General features: G+C 43.0%; 1 protein-coding gene across 3 annotated transcripts in view; it reads left to right on the plus strand.

The window, feature by feature from the left end:
- The window catches only part of ddr2a (discoidin domain receptor tyrosine kinase 2a), a 235,491-nt gene that overhangs the window by 153,485 nt on the left and 68,648 nt on the right, over nt 1-13,358 (plus strand). For all 3 annotated transcript variants that reach the window (XM_070887349.1, XM_070887350.1, XM_070887351.1), the window contains one exon: nt 1,136-1,243. In XM_070887349.1, coding sequence (XP_070743450.1) covers nt 1,136-1,243 — 108 coding nt within the window. The remainder of the gene's footprint in view (nt 1-1,135; nt 1,244-13,358) is intronic.

Genomic DNA, 13,358 nt, shown 5'->3' on the forward strand with positions numbered 1-13,358 from the left:
CTAACCATTCCAGTCCCATCAGAATCTTATACGTTTCTATGAGATCCCCTCTCATCCTTCTAAACTCTAATGAATAAAGGCCCAGTTGAGACAGTCCAGCCATCCCTGGAATCAGTCTGGTGAACCTTCGCTGCACTCCCTCAATAGCAAGAATGTCCTTCCTCAGAATAGGAGACCAAAACTGTACACAATATTCCAGGTGAGGCCTCACCAAGGCCCTGTACAATTGCAGTAAGACCTCCCTGCTCCTATACTCAAATCCCCTAGCTATGAAGGCCAACATACCATTTGCCTTCTTCACCGCCTGCTGTACCTGCATGCCCACTTTCAGTGACAGTCATGGGTTCATGTCCCACTCCAGAGACTTAAGCACAAAATCGAGCCTGACACTCCATTGGAGTACTGAGTGAGTGCTGCACTGTCAGAGGTGCAAGTCCTTCAGATGAGACGATAAACCGAGGCCAACGCTGCCCTTTACGGGACGTTAAAGATCCCATGGCACTATTCGAAGAAGAGCAGGGGAGTTTTCCCTGGTGTCGTGGCCAATATTTATCCCTCAATCATCACTAAAACAGATTGGCTCCTGTGCTTCCCTACATTACAAAGTGCTTTGGGCCATACTGAGGTTGTGAAAGGCGCTATATAAATGCAAACGTTTCTTTCTTTCTATGCCTGATACTGACTGTACTGAAACAAACTGCAAATGATGTGGAATGTAACTTAGACATAAGAGAGAACAAACAGCAAATTGGATCAACACATTCATTTTTTTTTAAGGAAGAACTCTTTATTAATTGTTGATATGTTTTAGTAATTGCTGCATATTCCACATTCAGATTATGAATATATCATTGCTCCTGTCCTATTGAATACATTGTGGCAATGATTTGATGCAGGCATTAACCATAGCTGTGGAGTGCAATATAAAGGCATGATGCATATTTTGCATTAATTTCATCAGGGGAGGCGAGGTTTTACAGCTGTTTATAGTCACAGAAAAATATACACACTGACAACAGTGGGGCTAATGAGTCTCCAGGCATGGTATAGAGATAAGGCAAATGTACCCGGGCAAAATATAGTTTAGAAAGGACCATTATTTGTAGCTCAGCACTAACTCTGACTCTCTCCTCAGGCCTGAAAATCTGCTCACTTGAGATGATCACCACCGCCTTTCCCAGAATGCACTTGCTATTGATGTTGCTACATTGTCTTGGTCTTGCTAGTGCTCAGGTGAATCCAGGTAAGATGCCAACCACTGCCAGTGTGACTGGTCTAATGCTTCTTGAAATCATTTCTTTGGATTAAATATACTTCCATGGTTTCATAATTTGTTAAATTGAAAAATATCTACAAACCAACAAACCATCTTTTCTGCTCCCCAAACATTTTTTCTTTTCTAAACTTACATTTTGTTACATTATACTTGAATTACGATGCACACTTAAAAGATGTCTCCTATTCAAAAAGGAACCTTTTCTTATTAATGGTATTTATTCCATGCCACTCTTGCTAAATTAGCTCCTTGTGACCTGGCTCTTTGTCTAGGGCATGTCAGGTGCACAAACCACTTCAGTCTGTTGAATCTCCACAGCTGCTGTTAAAATTGCTTCTAAACATTTACCGGGAGGTACACTTCAGTAATGCTGGAAAGAGCGCCACTAAAACCCCGATCAAAATTCTGGCCCCGTTTGTATTGATTGGATATGCTGGCGGTCACCTGTTTTATACTATCACACAAACTACTCCATTGATAGCGATTGATTGCTATGATGAGTCAACAGCATTATCATTGTATTATGTGACTACAAGGATGGTAGAAGGCGAACTAGATGGGCTAAGGCGAACTAGACAAACTAAATCTAAAGTAACATCAGAAAACGTCAGAAAATAAATCTGGATTATCAATATTGGTACGTTAATATTTCAGATACAAAATTTGTCATCGAAGCTGAACATTCAGTTTTAGCAAAGGGCATATAACCATAATGTTTTAAAACTTTTTGGATGCTGACAGACCTGCTGTGCATTGTCCACATTTACTATTTTCCTTTAGAATCATAATCTATTTCGTAACAATTTATTTTCCTCATAGATTTATAATATTTGTTTCTTTTGTCAAGATAAGAAGCAAAGGCAGGTAGGTAGAGTCTTAACATGTAGGTAGAGTATGCACATGTAGGTACTGAGATAAATAAGCCCCTACTTCACAATATTATTTAAAGAAGGTCAAGTGAGTCCTGCTTCAATTAGATGAAAGGCAAATTTGAGATTAATTTAGGAGATGGTTCTTCATCAAAAGAATGACTTGCACATCTTTGGTAGAGTGATGGAAGCTAAAATTTTGGAGCCATTTAATGGAGAGCTGGATGCTGTGATGGAAGAAGCCAGTCAATTCTTCTAAATGAATGAGATAAGATGAGCTGAAGGGGCCTCATCCGTACTTAGCTTGAGATCTCGTGAAATGAGATTGACTGGAAAGTTCCCAAGTGATGGCTTATAGGCAGGTTCAGAATTGGGATATTTGCTTTAATCAGTTGTCAAGACAACACATTTTTGGTACATTATAGTGTATTTCCAACATGAAAAAAATCAACATTTTTGCATTTAATGTAGTGCAAGAAAATCAATTGAAGCTGCATATGGTGACACTTTGTCACCGTAACATTCAGCAGTAGAAATATGATTCGTTCTTCCACTGGTATTTTTCCATGCAGGTGTGAGAGATTGAAATTTAAAACACATGAAACAGAAGCGCGTCCAACAGCTGAAATCACACTCCACCTGCTGGCCCTCATGATTGCTTGATACTTTCATCACTTCGGAGCTGTGGAATTTATAGCGGTTGTGTTTTCATTCTTGAAATTCTTGCTAAACCGCAGGCTGGCCGAATCAGACTAGACTCGTGGTATTCGAGTGTGTACCTAATAAAGCTACAAGATTTCTGAGGCATAATCTTAGGCACGGTCAGAACCAATCACCAAAGCACCACTGAACACTGTTCTCATTGATAATGATTCAATGGTCAAATATTCATTCAATCACGCAACTAATTACTCAGGATAAATTAACCAATAAGACTACCAGAGAGTCTTTGATACCTTGTCGACATGGCCCCTATGTGTCAGCTGTGGCTCAGTGGGTAGCACACTCCTCTCTGAGTTGGAAGGTTGTGGGTTCAAGTCCCACTTGAGCACAAAAAATCTAGGCTGACATTCCAGTCCAGTGCTGAGGGAGTGCTGCACTGTTGGAGGTGCTGTCTTTCAGATGAGACGTTAAATCGAGGTCCTGTCTGCTCTCTCAGGTAGACATAAATGATCCCATGGCACTATTTTGAAGAAGAGCAGGGGAGTTATCCCTGGTGTCCTGACCAATATTTATCCCTCAATCAACATAACAAAAACACCTGGTCATTATCACATTGCTGCTTGCATGGGAGTAAATTGGCTGCTGCATTTCCCACCTAACAACAGTGACGACACTCCAAAACTACTTCATTGGCTGTAAAGTGCATTGAGATGGTGGTGGTTGTGAAAGGTGCTACATAAATCCAAGTTTTTATTTATTTTCATGTGTAAGCCTGGACAGTGAACTTCAGTATGCCATTTGATTATAACCAGGTGGGCATCACAACTAAATTCATTGAGTGCTGTGCCACGCCTCAGGTCCCTGCAAGTTAACTTTCAAGCATCTGCTCTCTCCATACCACAAGCACATCCCCTCCCCCAATAATTAATGCCGGTGGACTGGGATGCCATCCTCAAGCTAGCCGCAGGGAGATGTGTAAAACTGCAACCTGCATTGATTCATAGTCTGATTCTTCCTCTCTCCATTTTAGAAGGTGCCTCTCCTCCATTCATTTCCAGTAGCCAGGCTGAGATTAGGCACTCATGGGAGAGGGAAAATGTGGATGTAAACTCACGCCCTGTATTTCTAGCGCAGTATCCGAGTACACCAGTACTTTGCCCAGCAAAGCTGCAACTTCTGAAATTAAGCCACAATGTTTAAGAAGAAACATTTATTTTAACAATAAAGGAGGTCCAGAATACGATGGTGTTCTAATAATTCTAATACAAAGACAAAATAGTGCAGATGCTGGAAATCTGAAATACAAACAGAAAATGCTGGAAATTCTCAGCAGGTCAGGCAGCACCTGTGGAGAGAAAAACAGAGTTAATGTTTCGGGTCGATGACCCTTCGCAGAACTGTAAAATGTTACAGATGCAACAGATTTTAAGCAAGTCATCATCATCATAGGCGGTCTCTCGAAACGAGGATAGAAACATAGAAACATAGAAAATAGGTGCAGGAGTAGGCCATTCGGCCCTTCTAGCCTGCACCGCCATTTAATGAGTTCATGGCTGAACATGCAACTTCAGTTACCCCATTCCTGCTTTCTCGCCATACCCCTTGATCCCCCTAGTAGTAAGGACTTCATCTAACTCCTTTTTGAATATATTTAGTGAATTGGCCTCAACAACTTTCTGTGGTAGAGAATTTCACAGGTTCACCACTCTCTGGGTGAAGAAGTTTCTCCTCATCTCGGTCCTAAATGGCTTACCCCTTATCCTTAGACTGTGTCCCCTGGTTCTGGACTTCCCCAACATTGGGAACATTCTTCCTGCATCTAACCTATCTAAACCCATCAGAATTTTAAACCTTTCTATGAGGTCCCCTCTCATTCTTCTGAACTCCAGTGAATACAAGCCCAGTTGATCCAGTCTTTCTTGATAGGTCAGTCCCACCATCCCGGGAATCAGTCTGGTGAACCTTCGCTGCACTCCTTCAATAGCAAGAATGTCCTTCCTCAGGTTAGGAGACCAAAACTGTACACAATACTCTAGGTGTGGCCTCACCAAGGCCCTGTACAACTGTAGCAACACCTACCTGCCCCTGTACTCAAATCCCCTATGAAGGCCAACATGCCATTTGCTTTCTTAACCGCCTGCTGTACCTGCATGCCAACCTTCAATGACTGATGTACCATGACACCCAGGTCTCGTTGCACCTCCCCTTTTCCTAATCTGTCACCATTCAGATAATAGTCTGTCTCTCTGTTTTTACCACCAAAGTGGATAACCTCACATTTATCCACATTATACTTCATCTGCCATGTATTTGCCCACTCACCTAACCTATCTGCAGCCTCTTAGCATCCTCCTCGCAGCTCACACTGCCACCCAACTTAGTGTCATCTGCAAATTTGGAGATACTACATTTAATCCCCTCGTCTAAATCATTAATGTACAGTGTAAACAGCTGGGGCCCCAGCACAGAACCTTGCGGTACCCCACTAGTCACCGCCTGCCATTCTGAAAAGTACCCATTTACTCCTACTCTTTGCTTCCTGTCTGACAACAAGTTCTCAATCCATGTCAGCACACTACCCCCAATCCCATGTGCTTTAACTTTGCACATTAATCTCTTGTGTGGGACCTTGTCGAAAGCCTTCTGAAAGTCCAAATACACCACATCAACTGGTTCTCCCTTGTCCACTCTGCTGGAAACATCCTCAAAAAATTCCAGAAGATTTGTCAAGCATGATTTCCCTTTCACAAATCCATGCTGACTTGGACCTATCATGTCACCTCTTTCCAAATGCGCTGCTAAGACATCCTTAATAATTGATTCCATCATTTTACCCACTACCGATGTCAGGCTGACCGGTCTATAATTTCCTGTCTTCTCTCTCCCTCCTTTTTTAAAAAGTGGGGTTACATTGGCTACCCTCCACTCCATAGGAACTGATCCAGAGTCAATGGAATGTTGGAAAATGACTGTCAATGCATCCGCTATTTCCAAGGCCACCTCCTTAAGTACTCTGGGATGCAGTCCATCAGGCCCTGGGGATTTATCGGCCTTCAATCCCATCAATTTCCCCAACACAATTTCCCGACTAATAAGGATTTCCCTCAGTTTCTCCTCCTTACTAGACCCTCTGACCCCTTTTATATCCGGAAGGTTGTTTGTGTCCTCCTCAGTGAATACCGAACCAAAGTACTTGTTCAATTGGTCCGCCATTTCTTTGTTCCCCGTTATGACTTCCCCTGATTCTGACTGCAGGAGACCTACGTTTGTCTTTACTAACCTTTTTCTCTTTACATATCTATAGAAACTTTTGCAATCCGTCTTAATGTTCCCTGCAAGCTTCTTCTTGTACTCCATTTTCCCTGCCCTAACCAAACCCTTTGTCCTCCTCTGCTGAGTTCTAAATTTCTCCCAGTCCCCGGGTTCGCTGCTAATTCTGGCCAATTTGTATGCCACTTCCTTGGCTTTAATACTATCTCTGATTTCCCTTGATAGCCACGGTTGAGCCACCTTCCCTTTTTTATTTTTACGCCAGACAGGAATGTACAATTGTTATAGTTCATCCATGCGGTCTCTAAATGTCTGCCATTGTCCATCCACTGTCAACCCCTTAAGTATCATTCGCCAATCTATCCTAGCCAATTCATGCCTCATACCTTCAAAGTTAGCCTTCTTTACGTTCTGGATCATGGTCTCTGAATTAACTGTTTCATTCTCCATCCTAATGCAGAATTCCACCATATTATGGTCACTCTTCCCCAAGGGACCTCGCACAATGAGATTGCTAATTAATTCTCTCTCATTACACAACACCCAGTCTAAGATGGCCTCCCCCCTAGTTGGTTCCTCGACATATTGGTCTAGAAAACCATCCCTTTTGCACTCCAGGAAATCCTCCTCCACCGTATTGCTTCCAGTTTGGTTAGCCCAATCTATGTGCATATTAAAGTCACCCATTATAACTGCTGCACCTTTATTGCATGCACCCCTAATTTCCTGTTTGATGCCCTCCCCAACATCACTACTACTGTTTGGAGGTCTGTACACAACTCCCACTAACGTTTTTTGCCCTTTGGTGTTCTGCAGCTCTACCCATATAGATTGCACATCATCCAAGCTAATGTCCTTCCTAACTATTGCATTCATCTCCTCCTTAACCAGCAATGCTACCCCACCTCCTTTTCCTTTTATTTTATCCTTCCTGAATGTTGAATACCCCTGGATGTTGAGTTCCCAGCCCTGATCATCCTGGAGCCACGTCTCTGTAATCCCAATCATATCATATTTGTTAACATCTATTTGCACAGTTAATTCATCCACCTTATTACGGATACTCCTTGCATTAAGACACAAAGCCTTCAGGCTTGTTTTTTTAACACCCTTTATCCTTTTAGAATTTTGCTGTACAGTGGCCCTTTTTGTTCTTTGCCTTGGGTTTCTCTGCCCTCCACTTTTCCTCATGACATGTTTCCACGCCAAAAAAGGATAAGTTCACAGGTGTTCCAATGAAGGACCTAAAGTTCCAGGTCCTGAAAGACATCCTGAAGGGTGGAAGATGCCTGTGCGTAGATTTTTTTAACGTGTGGTGACCATTGTACACCAGCCACCTCACGGGCTGGACTGAGTTAGGTCTTGGTCCAGTGGCAAGAATTACCCAAGAATACTGGAGACCTGCTCTGCTGCACGGACCTAGCCCGCACACATATCACTGCCCTGAATTCATGCCTCCCTATGGCCCCGATCATGTCCCTCTACAATCTCTCGCCACTCCTTCGCCCCGACCTCGCCGCTCCTGCTGTATCTGCCCGCACTCCAATCACCGACCTGGACCTTGATGACGTGCTGTTCCCTGAAGTGGAATGCCTCCACGCTGCTCCCAGGCCGCTGCTCGCTGCTCCTTTTATGACCTCGATCTGCTGCTGGTGTTCTCCCACAGGTCGGGGCCTCCACGCTGCAAGTACCGTGGCAAGGAAAAGGGGGCTGGGAGGAAAGAACAAAAGGGGAGGCCTGTGATACAATTGGTGGCTGTGCCTTCAGCTGCCTGGGCCCCAAGCTCTGGAACTCCCTGCCTAAACCTCTCTGCCTCTCTTTCCTCCTTTAAGATGGTCCTTAAAATCCACCTCTTCGACCAAGCTTTTAGTCATCTGCTGTAATTTGTTCTTATGTGGCTCGGTGTCAAATTTATTTGTTTTGTCTTATAGCACTCATGTGAAGCGCATTAAAGATGCTATATAAATACAAGTTGTTGTTGTTGTCGTAGGGTGGAAGGCAGCAGAGATTAAACAGCCGCTGTTGCCATTTACACTTTCTCCAGACTCCTCTTTTGTTTCTTTAATTGTCTCATTACCATCCCCTTTTGCCTCGCACCATCGCCCCTTTTGTCATTTAATCACTCCTGCCCTCATTGCACTGGTACAATAATGAATAGAGCAGGAACATTCTCTTGTGGCATTTCTCACTGGCATTGCCAATTAGAGTTAACTTGGAACTTGATTGAAAATACCAAAACCCATTTTCCATCAGCCCCTTACAATGAACATTCTTCTTAATAGTCAGGTATACCACCAAAATCCTGCAGAAAAATAAGGAGACTTGTTTAAATTCCACGTTTCCTGTGCAATAGTAGCTGCATCTGCTACAGCACAAATTCGTTTCCATTATTAGCTGTAGAAACATTTGGCAACACATTCGCAAAATGTTTTTTCAGCAATTGGGTGCTTAAATTACATTGTGTGTATTTTCAGATTAATTCTGGTTGTGAAGTTGAATAGAAAGAAAGAAAAATTTTGACGTTTCTATAGCAGCCTTCATGATCTCTGGGCATTTCAAAGAAATACTTTTGAAATGTAGTCACTGTTGTAATGTAGGAAACACGGCAGCCAATTTGTGCACAGCAAGCTCCCACAAACAGCAATGTGATAATGACCAGATAATATGTTATAATGAGATAAATATTGGTCAGAACACAGGCGAGAACACCCCTGCTCTTCTTTAAAGTAGGGCCGTGGAATCTTTTATGTCTACCTGAATGTTAGTTTAACGTCTCATTACAACATTACTGAGATGTTACATCATTACAGCATTGCAACAGTGACTACACTCCAAAAATACTTCATTGGCTGTAAAGCGCTTTGAGATGTCCAGTGGTCTTGAAAGACGCTATATAAATGCAAGTCTTTCTTTCTCATCCGAAATAGGGTGCCTCCAACAGTGCAACACTGCCTGAATACTGTGCTGGAGTGTGAGCCTAGATTTTGTGCTCAAGCCTCAGGAGTGAGACTTGAACACACAATCTTCTTTTATAGCGTGAGCCATTCATGGTTGGGCCAGATATCAAGTAGCCCTTGGAGGTCTGCAGAAGATTGCAACACCCCCACTTTAGCAGCATTTCCTGTTATACTGCTCAGATATTATTGCGTGTTTCAAAATGTGAACTGTGCTAGATTCTGTCGCTGTCGAAGCAGGAAAACGGCTGATTCATTTACTGATAAAGCAATTCCTTGAAGCAGTGCAATACTTCCAAACATAAGTGTTTATTAAGCAGAACTTTTAAACAGGAAAAAAAACTATCAATGTTTAATCAGGAAGAATATAGGCCAGATATTCAAGGGCTCCTTTTGTTAAACATAAATAACATTTTTATATCTAAATCCTCTGTTTTATTTCTCAAAAAGTACAGCTATAGTATGTGACATTAACTGATTCTCCGCTCGAACTGGATGATACACATTAGCCGAATCTAATGATAATGTACGTGTGCTGGAGCCAGTGGTAAGACGGTAAATATTGGGGAAACAAGTAGACCATTCATCTTGCTTTTTTTCCCCCACATTGCTGCCAAGGCCTACAGTGCCGGCTTAGGATTGCACCAAACAGCTGCAAAGTCAGCGTGGAATCGAGGCTAGTACTTTTCCACTCGTTGCATTTAAAGCTGAAAGTCTTCTTTCCACATACGGTAACCCATACATGCTTCCAATCCATGAGTCTGCAGCTGAGATGCAGGCACTGAGTACACTGCCTAGGGGGGTGCTGGTGGAGGTGACAGTTTGGAATGGACGCCAGACTGAAGTTCATGAGCCTGACAACTTAATGAAAATAAACCCAATACACTTTAGAAGCATAGTGATTGTGTAATGTCTGTAGATTTGACTCTGCTCGCTTTGTTCAATACCAAACCAAGAACTTTGTTTTCAAAATACTTACTTCAGAAACCAGTACTCCCCCCGCCCCACCACCCCCGCCACTGTGCCGCCTCCTCAGGTTGGAGATTAAAAGCCGAGATGCCCTTGAACTTCTAACCGTTCCCTTGCGGATCGCGGTATCTTGCTGCTTTAATGAATTTCATGTACGTTCAAAAAAAAACAGTCTTGTTTTGTTTGGAGACATTATCAAACAGTACTGACGGACCTAGTGTTTGCCACTCTGAGGAACTTCGTACTGAACTTTGAAGTTTGTTATTTCTTCAAACCAGAGAAGAAATAAGGCTTTTCAGCAAATTGCAGCTTATCCACAAATTAATTATTGTATTCTTATATATTAACGTTAAAAACAAAATGCAATGTAAGAAATGCATTGAACAAATATAGCTTATTCAATCGAGGGAGAAATGCAAATAAAATGCGAGCTCTGTTTTCACTACAGCCGCTAACACTGCTTTCAAGAAATTCATTGAACTTTGAATTAAAGTTGGGCACTGTGCATCAAATGATGGTTTGGCTCTGAGGGTAGTAGTTAAAGATAAATGCCTGTGCGGACTTGGGTGCATGCAGTAATGGTTACCAAATGTTCTGGATGAGTACCTTCATCCTATGTTAGTGCATTAAGTTTTACTGCTGAGAACAAAACAGGGGCATTGTGCTAGATCATGACTTGGTGCGCCAGTGTAAAATGGGTGATAGCGAATCGGCAGGCCATTTTACATCTCTCTCTATTTTTATTCCCATTGACTTCAATTGACACTATCGCGCAAAGTCAAAATCTTCCCCGCAATTGCTTTGCTGTCATATAAATGACCTGTACGTAATTACGGAGACGTGGCTCCAGGATGATCAGGGCTGGGAACTCAACATCCAGGGGTATTCAACATTCAGGAAAGATAGAATAAAAGGAAAAGGAGGTGGGGTAGCATTGCTGGTTAAGGAGCAAATTAAGGCAATAGTTCGGAAGGACATTAGCTTGGATGATGTGGAATCTATATGGGTAGAGCTGCAGAATACCAAAGGACAAAAAACGTTAGTGGGAGTTGTGTACAGACCTCCAAACAGTAGTAGTGATGTTGGGGAGGGCATCAAACATGAAATTAGGGGTGCGTGCAATAAAGGTGCAGCAGTTATAATGGGTGACTTTAATATGCACATAGATTGGGTTAACCAAACTGGAAGCAATACGGTAGAGGAGGATTTCCTGGAGTGCATAAGGGATGGTTTTTTAGACCAATATGTCGAGGAACCAACTAGGGGGGAGGCCATCTTAGACTGGGTGTTGTGTAATGAGAGAGGATTAATTAGCAATCTCGTTGTGCGAGGCCCCTTGGGGATGAGTGACCATAATATGGTGGAATTCTGCATTAGGATGGAGAATGAAACAGTTAATTCAGAGACCATGGTCCAGAACTTAAAGAAGGGTAACTTTGAAGGTATGAGGCGTGAATTGGCTAGGATAGATTGGCGAATGATACTGAAGGGGTTGACTGTGGATGGGCAATGGCAGACATTTAGAGACCGCATGGATGAACTACAACAATTGTACATTCCTGTCTGGCGTAAAAATAAAAAAGGGAAGGTGGCTCAACCGTGGCTATCAAGGGAAATCAGGGATAGCATTAAAGCCAAGGAAGTGGCATACAAATTGGCCAGAAATAGCAGAGAACCCGGGGACTGGGAGAAATTTAGAACTCAGCAGAGGAGGACAAAGGGTTTGATTAGGGCAGGGAAAATGGAGTACGAGAAGAAGCTTGCAGGGAACATTAAGACGGATTGCAAAAGTTTCTATAGATATGTAAAGAGAAAAAGGTTAGTAAAGACAAACGTAGGTCCCCTGCAGTCAGAATCAGGGGAAGTCATAACGGGGAACAAAGAAATGGCGGACCAATTGAACAAGTATTTTGGTTCGGTATTCACTGAGGAGGACACAAACAAACTTCCGGATATAAAAGGGGTCGGAGGGTCTAGTAAGGAGGAGGAACTGAGGGAAATCCTTATTAGTCGGGAAATTGTGTTGGGGAAATTGATGGGATTGAAGGCCGATAAATCCCCAGGGCCTGATGGACTGCATCCCAGAGTACTTAAGGAGGTGGCCTTGGAAATAGTGGATGCATTGACAGTCATTTTCCAACATTCCATTGACTCTGGATCAGTTCCTATGGAGTGGAGGGTAGCCAATGTAACCCCACTTTTTAAAAAAGGAGGGAGAGAGAAAACAGGGAATTACAGACCGGTCAGCCTGACATCGGTAGTGGGTAAAATGATGGAATCAATTATTAAGGATGTCATCGCAGTGCATTTGGAAAGAGGTAATATGATAGGTCCAAGTCAGCATGGATTTGTGAAAGGGAAATCATGCTTGACAAATCTTCTGGAATTTTTTGAGGATGTTTTCAGTAGAGTGGACAAGGGAGAACCAGTCGATGTGGTATATTTGGACTTTCAGAAGGCTTTCGACAAGGTCCCACACAAGAGATTAATGTGCAAAGTTAAAGCACATGGGATTGGGGGTAGTGTGCTGACATGGATTGAGAACTGGTTGTCAGACAGGAAGCAAAGAGTAGGAGTAAATGGGGACTTTTCAGAATGGCAGGCAGTGACTAGTGGGGTACCGCAAGGTTCTGTGCTGGGGCCCCAGCTGTTTACACTGTACATTAATGATTTAGACGAGGGGATTAAATGTAGTATCTCCAAATTTGCGGATGACACTAAGTTGGGTGGCAGTGTGAGCTGCAAGGAGGATTCTATGAGGCTGCAGAGCGACTTGGATAGGTTAGGTGAGTGGGCAAATGCATGGCAGATGAAGTATAATGTGGATAAATGTGAGGTTATCCACTTTGGTGGTAAAAACAGAGAGACAGACTATTATCTGAATGGTGACAGATTAGGAAAAGGAGAGGTGCAACGAGACCTGGGTGTCATGGTACATCAGTCATTGAAGGTTGGCATGCAGGTACAGCAGGCGGTTAAGAAAGCAAATGGCATGTTGGCCTTCATAGCGAGGGGATTTGAGTACAAGGGCAGGGAGGTGTTGCTACAATTGTACAGGGCCTTGGTGAGGCCACACCTGGAGTATTGTGTACAGTTTTGGTCTCCTAACCTGAGGAAGGACATTCTTGCTATTGAGGGAGTGCAGCGAAGGTTCACCAGACTGATTCCCGGGATGGCGGGACTGACCTATCAAGAAAGACTGGATCAACTGGGCTTGTATTCACTGGAGTTCAGAAGAATGAGAGGGGACCTCATAGAAACGTTTAAAATTCTGACGGGGTTAGACAGGTTAGATGCAGGAAGAATGTTCCCAATGTTGGGGAAGTCCAGAACCAGGGGACACAGTCTAAGGATAAG

The sequence above is a fragment of the Pristiophorus japonicus genome, chromosome 8 (genome assembly GCF_044704955.1).
Source record: "Pristiophorus japonicus isolate sPriJap1 chromosome 8, sPriJap1.hap1, whole genome shotgun sequence".
Lineage (NCBI taxonomy): Eukaryota > Metazoa > Chordata > Chondrichthyes > Pristiophoridae > Pristiophorus > Pristiophorus japonicus.